Source organism: Schistocerca cancellata, chromosome 9 (assembly GCF_023864275.1).
Source record: "Schistocerca cancellata isolate TAMUIC-IGC-003103 chromosome 9, iqSchCanc2.1, whole genome shotgun sequence".
NCBI classification, from domain to species: domain Eukaryota; kingdom Metazoa; phylum Arthropoda; class Insecta; order Orthoptera; family Acrididae; genus Schistocerca; species Schistocerca cancellata.
In genome coordinates this window covers 256,929,073-256,949,453 of record NC_064634.1, presented here as the reverse complement: position 1 = coordinate 256,949,453, position 20,381 = coordinate 256,929,073, and the positions used below count along the sequence as shown (strand labels likewise).

Below are 20,381 nucleotides of genomic sequence, written 5' to 3'. Positions count from 1 at the left end.
TGACAGGTTGTCATTTTCGTGACGGCGATCGTGCGATGCTTAGCGCAGTGCCAACGACCTAGACCTAGACGCGTCCACCACTGTTGGGATTCGAACCACAGCCTGCCGCCTAAGCATCTGGGTGCCACGGAAGTACCGCACTTTGCCGCGGACGTGGAACTCCGACGAGGAGGTCTAGACACACATGCCCTCTCTGGGGTACCAACAGAAGTCCTCTAAGGTCAGCGCATGGGTGCATGATGTTGTCAGATGCTCTCGCAGACATTGCCTCTGGCCACACCTGTCCTGACCGTGCAATACAAGTATCAGGCGAGGCAGCATCAGCAGCACCAGGGCGTACAGACCGCAGCGAGAGGCCAACGCCGTGTCATTCTCCTCTCCCGCGATGTTTACCTACAGTTCCAATTCAATGAGGTGCAAACAAACTGCAATAAAGAAGTTGTAATAACGTTGAGTGGACCTTTCCTGGTTTCACTCCTCATCCTTCTTCAGCAGAGAACGTCAGTCCCCTAGCAGCCACCCTGGAAGCGTCATCGTAACGAAGGTCCAGGAACGAATTACCCTAGGCACCGTTCTATTAACTTGGCCAACAAATTCGTCTGTCCCAATCCAGTTCAACCCCCTATGAGAAGCTAATGGGCAGCAGCACTGTACCAATAAACTACCGGCCCATAATTTATATGAACTTATAACGGACCTACACTTCTGGTTATTTAGGAGTTTTAAACCACACATGCACCGAATATTTCCAGTTGTTTGAGTAGAATAATAATGAATACCCGGGTAAGTGCAGATACAGTTCTAACTGAATTGTTACTGCGCGACTATTTTTGCCCGATTACGATCGAAAGAAATATTGACAATAAAGGTAAAAGTGTGGAATAGTTAGTGAGATTTGGAATAAAAAAACTCAATGTAATATAATTTTAGATTCCACATTATTAAAGAACGGTCGCCAGCTCACTATCCGAGTAAAAACTACTGTGTGATTATTAATTGCTAACAGACTGTAATTGCGAACGATTCACTGAACCGGAATCAGTCGAGAACGGAACCAAAAGCACTGTCACGATCTCATATACAGAAACCCAGTTAATACCATGACCTAAGCAGAAAAACAACAAAATACACTCCTGGAAATAGATATAAGAACACCGTGAATTCATTGTCCCAGGAAGGGGAAACTTTATTGACACATTCTTGGGGTCAGATTCATCACATGATCACACTGGCACGGGATACATGCGGACGTGCATTGTCCTGTTGGAACAGCAAGTTCCCTTGCCGGTCTAGGAATGGTAGAACGATGGGTTCGATGACGGTTTGGATGTACCGTGCACTATTCAGTGTCCCCTCGACGATCACCAGTGGTGTACGGCCAGTGTAGGAGATCGCTCCCCACACCATGATGCCGGGTGTTGGCCCTGTGTGCCTCGGTCGTATGCAGTCCTGATTGTGGCGCTCACCTGCACGGCGCCAAACACGCATACGACCATCATTGGCACCAAGGCAGAAGCGACTCTCATCGCTGAAGACGACACGTCTCCATTCATCCCTCCATTCACGCCTGTCGCGACACCACTGGAGGCGGGCTGCACGATGTTGGGGCGTGAGCGGAAGACGGCCTAATGGTGTGCGGGACCGTAGCCCAGCTTCATGGAGACGGTTGCGAATGGTCCTCGCCGATACCCCAGGAGCCACAGTGTCCCTAATTTGCTGGGAAGTGGCGGTGCGGTCCCCTACGGCACTGCGTAGGATCCTACGGTCTTGGCGTGCATCCGTGCGTCGCTGCGGTCCGGTCCCAGGTCGACGGGCACGTGCACCTTCCGCCGACCACTGGCGACAACATCGATGTACTGTGGAGACCTCACGCCCCACGTGTTGAGCAATTCGGCGGTACGTCCACCCGGCCTCCCGCATGCCCACTATACGCCCTCGCTCAAAGTCCGTCAACTGCACATACGGTTCACGTCCACGCTGTCGCGGCATGCTACCAGTGTTAAAGACTGCGATGGAGCTCCGTATGCCACGGCAAACTGGCTGACACTGACGGCGGCGGTGCACAAATGCTGCGCAGCTAGCGCCATTCGACGGCCAACACCGCGGTTCCTGGTGTGTCCGCTGTGCCGTGCGTGTGATCATTGCTTGTACAGCCCTCTCGCAGTGTCCGGAGCAAGTATGGTGGGTCTGACACACCGGTGTCAATGTGTTCTTTTTTCCATTTCCAGGAGTGTAATTTGTATTGAACATACGTACGCAAAAGTTGATTATTCGCAAAACAGTTCGCTTAATGAATCGCTTTGCGTTATGCACTGGAATGCAATGCTAACTAATACTGATTTTAGAAATATGAGTGTTCATAAATACTTGTTTGCTATTACAGTAAGTTACTTCTGCAACATCGTAATTTTTCGCTTAGTAATTTCCAACTGTGTGCAGAGTTTGCAATGCGCTCAAAACATGAAATATATTATTCCGAAATAATATTTTTTCAACATTCATTTAAATAACGTTTTTATATTTTTACAATTAGTCATTATTCTTTATCTATAGTTGCTCTACCAAGCAACAAAGTTCACTGCTGTTAAATGGCAGTTTTAGATAGTTCTCAGTTTTCTAATTGTACTTCATTATCTCAGTTACCAACATTAACTAGCTCATCATTTCCAATATTTTACTATTTTTTCTCTGATACTATTCCCGCAGCCGGTAATGGTGATAGGTTAGGACCCTATTAGGTACATGAGGTAAAGTTAATTTACACTACAATAGTTGCTGCACTACACTGTGTTATTCAGTTAAGAAGAACTACTGCGTTGGCTATCCTTGTACAGCCTAAAGATGAAACTATGCGGATCTTCCTTTGATGAGTTGCTGCTGATGCGATGCAAGGCATTACTTGTCGACTATGTATGACAACAGACTCTTCTTTATCGTCGCTCCACATAACACGTTTGGGCTCACAGGACTCTTCTTGAAATTAATTCCTCTTGTTGACAATGTACTGTGTCTATTTACAACCACATAATATGGCTGACCATAAAAAAATTGCAGTTTACTCCTTAAATTACCGCGCACTTGACCACTTGTCGCTAGCAACTCTCTCAGCTGACGCCTTCTGCCCGACAATGCGCTTATTTTAAACTTGTTCTTTGGCTCTACACAATAGCAAACTTTACTGACAAGGTGAATGTTTTTGCTACATTGTAATTCCAATTCTGTTTTTGGTTAGTTCATTGGAAGTAATTCATTAACTATTAATTGTATGATGACATTAATAAAATGGTAAAAGGTACATATCACAGATATTACACCTTACATTAATGTTGCAGAATTAACTATGTGAAAAAATTATTAGACACTGTGTTGTCGTACTTCACACTGTATTACAAGAACTGTATCACTTGTGCAGAGACATCTGGTCACACGTGTCTTTAAAAACGTACCAATGACTATTCGAGGACATGTGAAGCAGGATCACTGTTGTTCTGTGTTCCAAAGTTGGTTCAGCGCCCTAATAAGCGGGTTCTCATAGTGATCTTGTTCGTCATTGTAAATGACCTGCTGGATAACATAAGAAACTTCGTACGACTGTTCATGGATGGAATGTGGTACTATGGTACATTGAAAACACAATAGTGGAAAGAGAAAAGAATGTGTAAAATCCTGCATGAAGGAGAGAAAGAGTTGTCCCCCCCCCCCTTCCACCGACGCTTCAGTACGTAAGGTAGTGATGAAGACGTTACAGTCCGACAGACTTTCAACTGTAAGTTGTTTGTAGTTAAACAGAATGTCGTAAATACGTTTTCTAACACATTATCTGCCACAAACATTTAATTTGGAATAGTAATGAATTAAAAGAAATATTGTGACAACAACGTAAATTATGTCATGTGGTCTATTGCAAACTAATGAAAGTATTTTTCCGCAATGTACGCTTTCGTTTTTCATATATTTTCATATATGTTTTCATATATTCATTTTCATATATTTTTTTTCATATATATTTCATATGTTTTCATATATTCTTAGTTTTTTAAAATAACATGACATTGTAGACAGTTACCTTTCAAAATCCTCCAACCTAGAATCAGTTTTTGTTTTAAAATGAAGTACAGTTGGCCTCAGCTTGTGTCTAGTGCAACTAAATGTACTTTCTATCTGTTCCAGGTTCATTAAGCACCTGCAGAACACTATGAGTTCCGTCGTAATGACGCAGTTTTGCTACTGCGTTCTCGCCGCGTGTGTGGCATTATTTCAAGCGACATACGTAAGATATTTTCAAACTTTTGAAATGTAACAAAGGCCTTGTCAAATTGTTATCTGACGTAAGAATTTCGTGTAAAAACGGAAAGTACTTAGACATAGATAACACTCTGAGCTCGAAAGCCCATGGTAGTCCGTATCGACTTATAAAACGTGAAACCATCCATTCACTAACTTTTTGTAAGGTGAACTTGAATACATTGCAGATATTGTATGTGGAAGACAGAGTAAAAACTGAATTCTTCGGTAAATATAAATGATATGTTATGGATGAGGTCACAACGGACAGTGAGGTGTGATTTCCATCATTGGCTTGGCGACCGTGAAAAAAATTCCATTACTGAGCATACACGATATCATCGCCATTTACAATAACAGTCAATTCACGGGCATCAAGAGTTATTGCGAAATGATGTAGAGAAGTTGCTTGAAAGCAAGGGATAACACTTAATTATTCAGTCAGGATAAAGAATATGACTTATAGTGGGTGAAACAGTAAGCAAGAAGAAATCAAAATAACCTGTTACTTACTTTTGTATTGCTCTGACTAGCCAACCTTCACATCTAGATCGGAATATACAACTACAAGACTGTTCTGCGATTCACACTTGTCGGTCGGTCGCCTTCGGGGGAAATAGTCGATGATGGAAATTTCGTTAAACGACCTTGCCCCGACTATAAACGTCTTTGTTTTATTATCATATCCGCGACACACTCTCCCGTATTTAGAAGTAATGCAAAACGAACTGTCCTTCTTTGAACTATTCGATGTGTTTCACCAACCCCATCTAGTATTGGGCTCATACCATGCAGCAGTATTCAGGAATAGGACGGAGAAGCGTAGCGCAGGCAGTCTCTTTATCGCATTTGTTGCATCTTCAGAGTTTCCTGTTAAAAAAACGCAGTCTTCGGTTCTCCTTTCTCCCAACATTTTCTGTGTGATGATTCCAATTTAATTGGTTTGAGATTTGAATCCATAGATATTTAGCTGAATAAACTATTAAATACGCACTGAAGCGCCAAAGAAACTCGTATAGGCAAGCGTATTCAAATACAGAGATATATAAAAAAGCAGAATACGGCGCTGCGGCCAGCAACGCCCTTATAAGACAACAAGTGTCTGGTGCAGTTGTTAGGTCGGTTACTGCTGCTACAATGGCAGGTTATCAAGATTTAAGTGAGCTTGAACGTGGTGTCCTAGTCGGCGCATGAGCGATGCGACACAGCATCTCCGACGTAGCGATGAGGTGGGGATTTTCCCGTAGGACCATTTCACGAGTGTATATCAAGAAACCGGTATTTACCGCTATGGCCGGAAAAAGATCCTGCAAGAACGGGACCAACGATGACTGAAGAGAATCGTTCAATTAGACAGAAGTGCAACCCTCCCTCAAATTGCTGCAGGTATCAATGCTGGGCCATCAACAAGTTTCAGCGTGCGAACCATTCAACGAAACATCATCGATAGAGACTTTAGGAGTCAAATTCACTCACATTCATCCTTGATGACTGCACGACACAAATCTTTAAGCCTCGCCTGGGCCCGTCAACACCGACATTGGACTGTTGATGACTGGAAACGTGTCGCCTCGTATTAAATTATACAGAGCGGGAGGACGTGTACGGGTATGGATACAAGCACTTGACTTCATGGTCCCTGCATGTCAGCAGGCGGAGGCTCTGTAAGGGTGTGAGGCGTGTGCAGTTAGAATGATATGGGACCCCTGATACGCCTAGATACGACTCTGACAGGTGAAACATACATGGGCATTCATGTCCATTGTGCATTCCGACGGGCTTGGGCCACTCCAGTAAAACAATGCGACACCCCACAATCCAGGATTGCTACAGAGTGGCTCCAGGAACACTCTTCTGAGTTTAAACACTTCCGCTGGACAGCAAACTCTCCAGCAACGAACGTTATTGAACACATCTAGGATACATTGCAACGTGCTTTTCAGAAGAGATCTCCAGCCCCTCGTACTCTTATGTATTTATGGACAGCCCTGTAGAATTCATGGTGTCATGATGTCAAATTAAACATATTCCAGCAGTGTAGTTTCCAAACTCGTTTTATTGGCTGAAAGTTTCGGCGAGTTACCACGCCATTTACAGGTCCTTGACCGACGTGTAGGAAGATTCCACCTCGGTTGTGATCAAAACATGGGTCAGCAATACTGGTATTGGTGATTTTCTGCTTGCTACAGTGATACCTCCAACCATCTTGCGCCGACAGTCGACGTAGTGAATCACCGAAACTAGTAGCCAAATAAAGTAAGTCTGGAAACTAGACGTCCAGATGGCATTTAATTTGACATTCTGTATCTAACAGCCGTTCTGCAACCATCTCTGAAAAGATGGACATACAGAGTCATGGTGTCAGTTACCTTCAGCACTAATTCAGACGTTTTACATTGCTGTTAAGTTACCAAAAATTTTAGTTGCAGCATTTTGCATCGCTTTTTGTGCCAAAGACAACCTTAATGTGGAGTAATGAGTGTCACTTTTCCTTGTGGTGTTGTAATTATTCTTTTGCGCTGCAGTTAATCATTTACAACACTCTTAGAGTCCACGCCAAGTCGCGATGCGGCACGCCTAAGTGCTAGCGGGGGCCCCACACGCTATTAGGTAGGTGTATCAGTTTCTTTGCCTCTTCAGTGTACGTCACTTCTCATGTAACCGAAATTAAAGGAACTTTTACGTTTACTACCGAGATAAATTTCGAAACTTTTTGAGGAGATTATGTATTCCAGAACTGTATCTCACCTGAGCTGCAATAATATCCTCAGCAAATCACAGTTTGCATTTCATAAGAGTTGCTCTAATGAAAGTCCATTTACGTGTTCCCCACCAAAAGTAATAAAATAGGTATGGTTGGTATTTTTATGCGACCTGTCTAAGGCGTTTGACTGTGTGAATCACAGTTGCCTCCTGGGTACACTGAAGTTTTAAGAAGTTGATGGTAAAGTCAACCAATGCGTAATGTCATACATAACTAAGGGAGTTCAGAACGTTATGCTTAGTAAATCGTATATGAGGTTCCCCAAGGATCAATCGTAAGTCCACTACTGTTCCTTGTATACAGGGGCTCGGAAATTCCCGTTAAGAACTTCTAGGACTTACACAACGGACTGAGTACAGAGCGTCTACATTAGGAACACGTGTCCAGAAACTTACCGTTTTCGTTTACTACAGTTTCAGTTCAGATGTGTAGCGCATCCATGTCTGCAGAGGGAAAGAGTAAAGTCTCAGGGTTGATTGTCCAGGTATACAATCGGGAAGAGGGGATTTACTTCTATGGACTACTTCCTGTGGGGTCGTATGCAGAGTTTAATATAGAGGTGTATGTGGAGACAGAGGAAGATCTGCTGGCACTAGTTCTGGCAACTGTATTATAAACTGAAGGGACATCAAGTGGGACTGAGAGTGTTCACCCGAACATGCTTCGTAGGAACAATGTCCGTAACTTAGTTGGTGGTCTCCATATCGAGCCGCTGTTGTAACACATCAGTACTGTTCTGTACATACAGTATGGTGGGTACATTTTTGTTTGGGAATAATGTAAACAAGTAATATTTAAGTGCTAATACAAAAAAATGTGTTTAAGTGATAAATGAATGTTTGGTTACGTTTCATTTCGAGTTATAACCTAATAATTGTTCTGTGTAACGCCTAATTCAGTTCCTCAAGAAGATGTGGATGAGTTAAATATCTAAACGGAAATCGTCATACAACGGAAATGATACGTTTATGGACATGGGTTCCTTTTCAGAATATTATGTACTCAACTGCCTCTACGTCCTAGAAGTTCGTAACAGGAATTTCCGAACACCCTTTCTGTTAACCAATTTGTGTCTTATTTCATTTTGCAGATGGCACTAATAATCAACCTAAGGATAAATACAAAAACAGAAGAAATGTAAACAATATTCTTAAAATTGTTTTTGACTGGTTTTCTTCTAATAGTCTCACCCTGAATCTTAAGAAGGCACAACACATTTAGTTCTACATATCTTGGCATAGTACACCTCTCTTAAGTGAACACATGGTCAGGAAATAATAAATATCGTGGAAAATTCCAAATTCTTACATGTCCATTTTTATGAGAAGTTAAACATCTCCTAAAACAGTGTAGTTCAATCACATTTGCACTTAGACTCGTTCCAATCAGCAGTTTGAGATATTTTGCATATTTTCATTGAATAATGTCATATCTCAAAGAAAGAAAGTTTTCATTACTGAAAAATGTGCTGTAAGAATAACAAGTGGTGTTCACCCAGGACTATTTTTTAGTGTATGGCCTTAAGGAATTAGGTATACTCACTACTGGTTCATGGTATATTTAATCATTTATGAAGTTTGTTGTAAATGATTAACTGCAGTGCAAAAGAAGAATTACAACACCACAAGGACAAGTGACACTCATTACTCCACATTAAGGTTGTCTTTGGCACAAAAACCGATGCAAAATGCTGCAACTCAAATGTTTCCTAACTTATCCAGTGATACAAAATGTCTGAAAGAAAGCAAAGTAAAATTTAAAAACAAACTGAAAAAGATTCTACATGACAACTCTTTCTGTTCTATAGAAGGATTTATATTGTTGTAATGTCTAAAAGGTGGTGGGTAGGAATTATTAACTCACATCTGTATATTTAAAGGGTAATTTCCATAAAATTGCCATACTTAAAATTTCATTTAAGATGTTGATGTAAAATGACTGATTTCACATCATTACTATTTATGTTGCAAAAGGTCCATTGAACATGAAGCTCACTACAATTAACTAAGCTCATCTGTGCGAACTCTCACTTTTTATTATTTTGTGTCAGTTTCCATTTTAATGTACCATGCAGACATCTCGTTATATTCATTCTTCATCTTTTGATGACTTTACTGGACGATAAACAGAAGCATCATCTGCAAATAGTCTAACAGTACTGCTCAGACTGCATTTAAATTGGTTATAGGAGCTTTGGAGTAGCAAACAGTTTACAGCAGTCCTTGGGGGACCCTAAGGTATCATTTATATTTCACTCACTGGCTTCCTCCCAGTTACTACGATGTGTGGTCTTACCGACAGAATATCACGAATCCAGTGGCACAACTTCAACGACATTCTATAGGCTTGGAATTTGACTAGAAATCACTTGTGAGCACTGGTATCAAAGGCTTCTGAAAATCCAGAAATACGCAATCTGCAGAGACGTTTTCTGGATCTGTCCCGTTACTTGTCAATAGGCCATTTCTATGAGGAATATATATGTAATTGTGGAAATGTGGCTCTGCGAAATTTTATATGATAATATAGACAGTTCTGAGAATTGTATTTACATTTACAAAATTAGTAACAGAAAAATATATCTTACAATTAGTGTATAATTTTTATGTGGGTGTCTAATATTTACATTTCAGCTGATAGTTTGCTTCAGTTACTCATCCGCAATTATTTGGGTATTTTCAGTATTATGTTGCGTAGATTTACCAAAATGTTAAGCCTAAAATCAAATTATTCCTTTTTTCATATTGATAATGTTAAATAGTTCTACTAATGTCATTATATTATGTTCAACAGTCTTCAGAGGTTGCTTGTTTTATTTTTGAATTATCATTTGCTTGATTGAAATACTAGCTTTCGAAATACTGTGGGGTTATGTTGGTTTTCAGTGACCTTTGTGAACTGGTGAGTCAGAGGGGAGTAGCTGTGTATGTAAACTGAGTGCTCTCACTTTATGTTGATTCCAGTTTCTGATGCCCCTAAAGGGTGTGTAATATTCACTTGTTCCATCACCAAATGGCGCTGGTCGTCGATGTGTGTGTGTGTGTGTTATGCGGATTGATCTTTTGATAGTTCCTTCAGAGGTGAGAACAGGGTTCCACAGAAAGTGCGGTATATTCATTCATAATTTGCTTTACTTCTGCTGTGGCGTTTTGTATATGTTAATTATCTTCTATTACGAATCTCTGTGGATAGCTGCGGCTGAATTTAAGAATTTTTAGGCCAGTGTTCGTGTCCTTTAGCCTGTCATTCATGCCCATAAGGTGATAGGCAAATGCAGAATGACTGCTGTTCCTCTTAAGGGTCCTTCGTGTTCTATGTATCTGGTGCTGTAATTTCTACCTGTCTGTCCAACATAAACTGAACTGCAGTCTTGACATGTGAGCTGATGGCTTCCAGATGCGTTTTATTTGCGTTTGTACTGGTTGCCCTGAGTTTTATGTATAGAGCTGTCTGTTCTGCAGGGTATTTTCAGTCCTTGTTTTTTGATATGTTTCTAAACCTGTGAGTAGCTTTGTTGTTGTAGGTGATTGTGCGCCATTTGATTTTTGTTTGGATGATCTGCGTTTGTTTGTGTTCTGTGTGTTTATGTTCAGTGTGGTGTTTCTAAATTTGTGTTGATCCGTTTGTTGCTGGGAGTAGGCGCACAGAAGCTGTCACCTTCTGTGACAGCCAGCTTTTGACAATATCACTACAATTCTGCCTATATGTTCAAATGTCTTTTGAAATCAAATGCGATTTGTCACCAGCTGTTGCCAAGATCCAACACGTGCTTCCGATATGCAATAATTACGTGAACTGTTTCTATATCTTTCGAGTTTGCGACATGCTCCTTTCTTGGATATCTTTCAACTAACGACATGTTCTCATACCCAGCTTCCCGTTCTGCAGCTGAGTCTTTATTTTCCACAGACACTGTTAACTTCAAGAAATAATCGATTCATCCCGATGTTAATCTTCAGATGATATTGTTATCATATGAACTATTGACTGTCACTTTCAAAGCTATCACTAAATCTTATTGTGCTACCAGTTAATTTGGGTTATGCCGGCGGATAAATTTGACAGATGTTGACGATTTGTTGGACAGCAACTTCCAGTCATTAACATCATCTTCCTCATTGTAATTATCCTGTTCTTCTACATCGTCATCATCTTCCCCATTGTAATCATCCTGCTCCTTTTCTTCTTCTTCTCTTCTTCTTCAATATCTCAACTCTCTGCTTTCATTAGTACATCGTTTCCTTTGGCTTTATTTTTTCTCTTGACCTATCCTCTTACGGAGTACCTATTCCAATATCTGCAGTGGTTGAAGAAGGTGTCTAAGGATTTTTTCTAGCACAAACTCAGCTTCAGTTTCACTTTATCTACAGCACTGATAGTTTAGTATGGATATTTTGTGGAGAATTAAACATTTATTATCAGTCCTCATTCTGATTTGTAGTGTGCTAATATTTACAATCTAATTCAGATCGACACACCTACAGCAATAATTTGTTTCACATTTTTTAAAGATTCCACAATTCAAGTAGCTTTTTACGTCTTCATTATATATTTTTGAACCACAGATACGAAAAATATAAGAATATGGATACTATTGTGGCACTAACGGTTGTTTTTCAGGGTAGGGTGACTGGTCAGCTTAAAAGATGACTGCCATTACGCTTCAGAATACTACTGGGTGAGACAATGATGGTTAGTTTAGAGGGTTGGACAACGCTGGTCAGTTGATAGGCTGACTACCGTTACCCCCTTGATACTGTTGTGTGGGTCAATCATGATCAGTATTTAGGGTGGGTGAATGACGGTCATTCGACAAGACGACTTCCATTACACTCTACATACTAGTGGGTGGTGCAGTGATAGTCAGTTTACAGAAAGCTGCGATGTTGATTTATGGTGACACAAATACGCATCGTCTTACTGGACGTTGTACATACATATACACTTTTTGAAGTAGAAAATTTTTTTCCCATGCAGTGTGAAATTAAAAAAGAAATTACTATCATAGCAAATTAATAAAGAAAGAATGAACATGGTGAATCGTCCAGTGAGCACCCTAAAGTGGCATACAGAAATACTGCACCTGCATTGGCGTATTGAACTGTTTTGTATTTAAAGACAATCTGAAAAACTGAATCCGAGGTATGAAATGTTTATGTAATTGCATGGTAACCCATCTGCATAACAACGGCTGTCTATATCAATTTTGGAATCAATCAATGGAATGTGTACACATTTAGATCAATTTTCAACTGCAGACATGGTTTATTTATGGTAATCCAAATTATTTCCTCGGGATTAACACATCTCCAAGTCATATCACTTACTTGAAACTTGTCACGAAATGTACCTGTACTAGTAGTACCTACGACGTGGAGCATGATTGTCTGCAAATAATATTTTATTTTGCCTATGAATGAAGCTTAAATAAGACTGTTTCTGGAAGTAAAAAACATGTGTCTCAAATTCCAGCACGCTTTCACTTTGATACACTAGGAAGCCATATCGAATTGTCACCACAGCAAAATTTATTGACACAGAGACCCGAAAATACTATGAAGACCTGTGCAACACACAAAAAAAAAAAATGTTCAGTCACTCTGTTTTCCTATCCCATAAAATAAAAAATATCGACATCTGAACTGTGTAACTTTACACAAACGAGCGAAATGCCGTTGTGTTTCCATAACAAGAAATACAGTGCTGCTTCGTACAATATATATTTGTATAGCAGGATTGAATCGATTTTATCTCGAGAAAACTTTTTTACATCCAGGACATCAACATAACTCGCACAATAGATGTAAGACTGCACAAGACACGAGCCAGCGGCGGCTTCCAACAGGCAGCTAACAGACAAACACAGCCCAGGATGCGCGTCGTGACTCACTGCTAGGTATACGCACAGCTTACCGGTGACGTGCTGCTACAGATGAGGAGGCATGCAATAACGCTGACTGTCATGTTCAAACGTATCCCAAACGATCCGAATTTTGTGTAAATTAGCGTCATGTTCTAAAGTATCTGAGTGATCTGAATTTTCCGGAAACAGATCCAGCATTCAATAGTAACCAAATGATTTGTTCGATGTTTTAACAACGCTTGATTGGTATATTCAGTAATCACAATACAGATGTAGTTAATGATATAACTCATGCTTAAATAAGTAACGCTTGACATATCTATAAACCATTTCATTTTGTTACCTATCTCACTCTTACTCGACAATGCATGTGACTCGGCTTGCCGTAATATGATACACATGTGGATTCCTCGGGAAGAGTATGCATCGGTCAGTCTGAAACAGCGGGCAGAGTATTTTTGTTTGTTGGGTCGAGATACAATTTGTCCTGGCTTGTCTGAGAAAATTACACGAACATTTCTGTCGATTCAGTGATACAAGGCATGCTTTAGGACTGCGGAATTACTGGTCACTGATTAGGCGGAATTATAAAGCTAGCTGTGCACTAGTAGAAGTAAGTCACATCATGATAGAGTACTCTGCACATATATAATTGGGAGATTTTGCGCAATGTAGTACTATGACACATCCATTTTGCAATCTGTTGATTAAGAAAAGGGCTTCAGTAGCTCCAGTTATAAAAACTGCGTAAGCTATCCATAAAGTTTGTTGAAGTCAGTCATGGTAGTCTAGAATGGGAAAGTTTGGATGAAGATCTTGAAACACGAATGTGTATTGTCTTTAGAGCCAGTCATGATGGGTTCGAATAACATACCGTACAGTGCTTTTGACATTAGAAAACAATGCAGATTGCCATTAATCGTGAAACATTAACTCTTTAACAGAAGACTGTTTCACAATCTTTGTCTGTGCTTGTCTTCGTGATGCAGTGTGAAGTGCAACCATTTCAGTTCACTGACCAAAACATTCAGTAATAGATTCTTCATTCAAATCGTCTTTGAATAATCAGCCGTCTTTTCATTTACAAGTGACGTGTTATATCTGTTATTTACACGCGAACCAGAAATATCAAACCACCTGATATCCCCCTAACACAGTTTTACATCCTTTCCTGGAGACACATTTGCTAAATGTCCATAAAGAAAGTCCATAAGATGAGTCTTTAAAATATCTAACAAAACCATCCCTACTGTAATTAGCTTATCGAACACTAAATTAAGTATGTATGATTCAATATCATTAAAATTTTCGTGACAAATAATACTCATTTGAAAATTAGGTTTTGCCATCAGTGCATCTGCTCCTCATGTACGTTGAATGTTGCTAGTTGTATGTCCGTGGGATAAAAAAATTCTAGTTTTCGAATAAAGATGATAAGCATTTCATTCCAGATTGTTATGTGAGCACTGTTCCATGGGATTATTACTGTGTGCGTGTACGACATTTTACTTAGCAGTACCTTATTGTAACAAAGAAACACATTTGCATGTTACAGTCAATACATACTTGCCCTGTGTAATAATTTTTTTCGTTACAATTTGTTTTTAATTCCTCTAAACCAATGTCTGATATGATGCGTGCACATGTACATTATGGAATGAAAGTGACATGTAGTTTCAACAGATCAAAAACACAAAGTAGATTTATCAGCAACAGATGATAAACATTTGTACTTGTAGTAAGCTAAATGTATTTGTCTGAGGTTACTATTGGAAATGAAAAATGAAATTTGTACCGCGAAGGAAAGTTGCATGTGATTTTACTCTCGAAGTTGTCGTAATAATAAATGCACTTTTTCACTGATATATTGCACGAAAAATAAAAATCTCATAATACACAAAATTTACTTATTGCAGTTGGAAGTTTCTTCAGTTTAAAGTTTAATAAGGGGTTGAGCATTAATCTGACAGAATACAATGTCAATCATTCTTAAACAGTGGAGCTAACCTGTTGATATTACACACTTATAGGTTGTCGCTGAAAGAGTAGAGCATAAGAGCAATGAAACCTACTGATGAGGCTACAATATTTGCCGTACATAATTGCGTGGAGCAGAACACGCAAATAGTTTTTGAACATGGTGCCACTTCAGATGAAGAAAATGAGATAACAGTTGCGCGTGGAAATACTGGAACCCATTTGGATGTCTCTGAATATTGTGGGCTACATACAGATTGGGTCCTATGTTTTACGTAATAAAGTACTGTGCGGCAATTGGCTGTTTCAGTTTTAATGGATGCTATTCTTTTTTTTCTTTACTTTCACACCATACCATCTTTGTTTCGTTTTAATGTCTGACAAAATAGAACATTGTGATTGTTTACTTCATTTTAACGGAAGAAAAAAAATTTTTTTTTAATTTCCCCACCACCACCATCTCATATTTTTAAGTGCTGTGATTGACTGTTTCATTTTTATGGAAGCTAAGAAAAATTCCTGCAGCGTCAGCTTTGATTTTTATTTTCCTGTCAGTACCATATCACGTATTCTTCGATTTCCCGCCACCGTTCTCTTTCATGTTTTTAGGATTTCACACACAGCGCTACTTTATATTTTTCAGCATCTCACCAGTGTCATTTTCCATCTTCACGTTTTCCTCCTAATGGCTTCTTTAATTTTGATATTTAACGCCATTTACCTTTCTAAAGATGTCATGGTCACCGCACCTGCGTTTAGGTAACGTGATATACATAGTTCAAAGTGTTCCATAATCCTCTTAGGTACATTAATCATTACCATGCTAAATTTCTTTACATTTGGCTGAATATTAATGAAAACAATGATGAAACTTCACTCAAACAAGTTTTGTGTTTAATAAGAAGAAATTGTGTTGGTTAAAGGAAAAACCAAATTTCGAGAACAGCAGTATATACTCAGAAGCAAACGTGAACATAAAGAAAGCTTCAGTTGCCAGACTGTTTCTTAATGCTTGAACACTGTGCTTATTTCGGAGGATAATCTCTCCTGTCGGATTAAAACTACACTGGAACACTGTTATTTTCATTCGGCAGCTAATCAATGGACACACCGAAATGGCATATCCCCAGGATCCCATAAATCGCTATTTCTACCCAGTGGTAGGATGTTTGATTGCCTGATACACTAAACGCTGTGGGAACAATACTCAAGCGGTAGATAAGCCATTTCCGTCACATCCTTTGTCCTCGAAGGAACAGTGGATAATGAGGACATATATAAGTGGATAATGAGGACATATATAAGTAAACGGGGCGCCGTTAATGCTACCAGTGCCGTTAATGCCCTAGTAGGGGTACTGTCTTGTCAAAACTAATTACAACAAATAGTAGAATAGGCGACTTTTCGGCGGCTTACGGAGGCTTTCTTCAGGATGGAGAGGGGCACTTTATATATTTATATCATACCTGTCGGTGTTAAAGTGCTTTCATTTTTTACCGAAATTACGCTGCTCTGTGGTGCATAGTGGTATGAGCATAGCTTGTGTGGTCATCAGTCCGAAGACTTGTTTGATGCAACTCTCCACGCTTGTCCATCCTATGCAAGTCTGTCCTTATAACTGCTAGTCAGACACACTCACGGTTTGTGTAGTATCAGTGAGAGTGCTGCCGGTATGTAGAAAGGGGATAGCGCCCGATCTGTCTGAGTTTGACCGGGGGCAGATGGTGATGGGCAAGAGGCTCGGCACGAGCATTTGGGAAACTGAAGGGCCTGTCCGGAGTTCGAGGAGTGCTGTGGTGAGAGTCTTCGACATGTGGCGAAACCGCGGTGAAATCTCGTCCAGACATCGTTAGGTTGGGCAGCTACACGCATTACAGATGTCGGACGTGGTACGCTGCGCAGACTGCTAAAACAAGACAGGTGGCGAATTGTGGTGGAACTAAAGTCAGACTTGAATGCTGGGCAGTGTACAAGTGTGAACACGCAGTGCACTGATCGCCCCTAACGAAGGGCCTCCGGAGCCGACCTCCCATGGATTTGCGAATGCTAGCAGCATGGCATTGGCAACTATGACTGAAATGGGCACGAGACCATTGGCACTGGACGCTGGTGCATTGGCAGCGCGCTGGACGGTCTGATGAATCCCGATACCTTCTGCGTCATGCAGGCGGGAAGGAGCGAATCCGTTGTCTTCAAAATGAACAGCTCCTTGACCTCTGTACTTTGGGACGGAGGCAAGCTGGCGGCGTCGGCTCCATTACGCTCAGAGGAATATTGACGTTGACATCCATTGGTAAAGTGGAGCTCGTGCAAAGCATCACGATGACCAAGGAGTATCGTACACTGGTGGCAGATCATGTGCACCCCTTCATGAGGATGACGTTGTCCGACAGCAGTGGCATATTTCAACAAGGTAATGCGCTATGTCTCAAGGAATGAGATGGACTGATACGAGGAACACAGTGGCGAGTTCCAATTGATGTGCTGCCCCGCCACCCAACTCAGCAGATTCGAGCCCGATCGACACATCTTGGATGTAACTGAACGTGGTGTCAAAGCTCATCGTCACTCTCCCCCGAATTTACGGGGATTAGGTGGACTGTGTGTGCAAATGTGGTGGCAGCTCTCCCCAGCAATCTGTCAAGCTCTCATTGCTTCCATGCTAAGTCGCGGCGCTGCTGTTATCAGTGGCAAACCTGGACAGCAGATACTAGATAGGTGACTGATTAATGTACAGGCCAAAGTACGTCTGAGATGATCATACATGTATTGTTAACTACTATTTGTAAAGTGTTTAAGGCACTCGTCTGACACTGATTTGCACATCTTAACAGTTTGCGATATTTTATTTGGTTCCGTCCCTTAGTTTCTCTGCTGTGATACATTTTTTATCTTTGTTTTTACAGAGTACAGACTTCAGTGCAGTGCTCATGTGCGCCTCTTTCCTTCCAGTACCAAGTAGTCACGTGTTCCTTTACTGCTGGGCCGCACACAATGTAACCGAGCAGGTAAGTACGCGTTGGAGATTTGACAATGGAAATCCAAAACCATCAACGTCAATTTCGTTAAGGAACTTCTTTTCTAATTTGCCATTTACAAACTCTGCGTGCGAGACATTCATAAAGCCAGTGGAAGAATCCAGTTTTTAAAAGCCATGACGAAAGAAGTTGAAACAGTCTATGTTTGAACTCTTTATGCCCCTACCTTGACAGTAATGATCACCGGAATAGTCAAACATGATATTATCCGCTTTCTGTTCAACGAAATACGTTACTGATTTGTTCAAGCTATTCATCTCTTCTCTTATGAAACGCACCCCCCCCCCCCCAAAGAAATGCTGTGGTCATCAGTCCCCTAGAACCTAACTAACCTAAGGACATTACACACATCCATGCCCGAGGCAGGATTCGAACCTGCGGCCGTAGCGGTCGCGCAGTTCCCGACTATAGCGCCTAGAACCGCTCGGCCACTCGTCCGGCAATAAAATAAAAGACAGTGAAATAAAATAAGGTAAAATGTTAAACTGAGAAAATGCTAACTGGGCAACAGACCGTGTTGAAGGCATCAGATGTCGTCAAGTATAAAATTAGATGTCCTCACGTGCTAATACTGAAATATACCTAGATTGCAACCAGAAGGTGCTGCGCACAGAATTTGGTAGTGTGCCGAGCAGCTATGCTAGTGTGGTACTCTGGAATGGATAGTGAAGGGTAGTAAGCTGCCCTCTTTGAGCGGGACGGCAGAGATTTAGATCTTGTACTTTTATATGATTCCCATACATTTAAGTATTCCCGGCATCTGATTACACATTTGATCTCCGGATAAGAATTAATTTAGAGATTACATTTATGCCTACAGCTGTGGTGTCTCTGATACAGTTCATATATCCCAAAAGTTTCATATCTATCGGTTGCGCACTCTACAGTGTATGTTTCCACATTTTACATTAATAAGATGAAGGGGGAAACTCTGTAAATTTCGATTGTGACGTCATAGCATCACTCATCAATCGCTCGAATGAATGTTCTGTAAACCATGTGTTTTAGTGGATGAATCAAATTTACTTGAGACTGATTGGATAGCTCTCAGACGGGAATCTACTTTCCCTGCAAGAAGTTTGTGCACTCGTTCTAACTGATGTTTAGTTTTGATTCTTTTACGTTTGTTTCTGTTTCCAATGATTAATCGCAGGTAGTTTAACTGTACAGTACTGGTTGTTACCATCTACTTATACGTTACATGCGACGTACCCGGCAGCTGTTTCTTAATTATTCTCAGCCGGCGGGGGTGGCCGAGCGGTTCTAGTCGCTACAGTCTGGAACCGCACGACCGCTACGGTCGCAGGTTCGAATCCTGCCTCGGACATGGATGTGTGTGACGTCCTTAGGTTTGTTAGGTTTAAGTAGTTCTAAATTCTAGGGGACTGATGACCTCAGAAGATAAGTCCCACAGTGTTCAGAGCCATTTTTAATTATTCTCAGAAAATCGGCCTTCCTTCAATGAAAAGCGAACAACACCGTATAAAATTAAATCGAGCAACCTGCAGTGAAATGCGTTCCTATCTAACTGACGAATGCTATGAATCAGTCCAATGAAGTAATCGATTTGAGTTCACATACATCAGTTCTCTTTCTCACTCCACGTGAGTCGATAGAGCGCCCGCAGTCCTTTTTAAGGGGACCCCACACAAAGTAGTTGTCCCATCGCTGGGCGTGGAGCCATGAACCATCTTTGTGGGCGAGGTGCCTGCCTTTGTATTTTATGGACCCGCTCGTTTTCTCTGCTAGGACTCTCACCTCCCCTCCATGAAACAACTCACTATGAGTGTCGTCTACCTGTGTCGGTATGTCAAAGTATCTAGTATTTCGTGACTGTCGAAAAGTGAATATTCTCCTGTACACAAACTGCACTGTCAACAAGCTCCACCATAGGCTTCCATTCATCTAAGAATGCACAACGCCCGAAAATTCGATTTCGAAACGGAATTTGGAGACTTGGACACACACATGTACGGCAGTATTACAAAACTAACACTAAAACTAAACGCAAAGTGCCCCACTGTCTTCCAAACGTAACAGTATTAGTAACGAATAGCTTTTACATTAGGCATTGAATGAAAGTGAGTGAACTCCTGGATTCTTAAATTTTCTTCTGTGAGGATGTTAAATTAATTAACGTTTACTGTCTCTATCCCAGAAGCTGATATATTCAGTACACAGTCTCTCTAGGTGCTGGACAGTCATGTGTTGGCCACTCAGAGCTCAAAGATCCTGCAGTTGGCGTCTTTTCAGTGTCGGCAGCAACGGTTGGCGACGAAACGTGGAATTCTTATCTTTCGTTGTCAATATGTGCTGGATGAGTCTTCTTAACGTTTTCAGGGACTGAAAAACCTTCTGATGACGTTGGATTACGCGAGAGTGCTGCAGCAAAAATGTGCTAGGTGTAACGAGTATAACCGCAGGTATTTCTCTTGGGAACTGGTGAGGTGTACTG

General features: G+C 40.9%; 1 protein-coding gene across 1 annotated transcript in view; it reads left to right on the top strand.

The window, feature by feature from the left end:
- LOC126101341 (odorant receptor Or2-like) overlaps positions 1–20,381 on the top strand; it is a 55,217-nt gene that overhangs the window by 12,730 nt on the left and 22,106 nt on the right. Inside the window, exons 2-3 of the mRNA XM_049912011.1 lie at positions 4,171–4,270; positions 17,795–17,896. Of these exons, the coding sequence (XP_049767968.1) occupies positions 4,171–4,270; positions 17,795–17,896 (202 nt within the window). The remainder of the gene's footprint in view (positions 1–4,170; positions 4,271–17,794; positions 17,897–20,381) is intronic.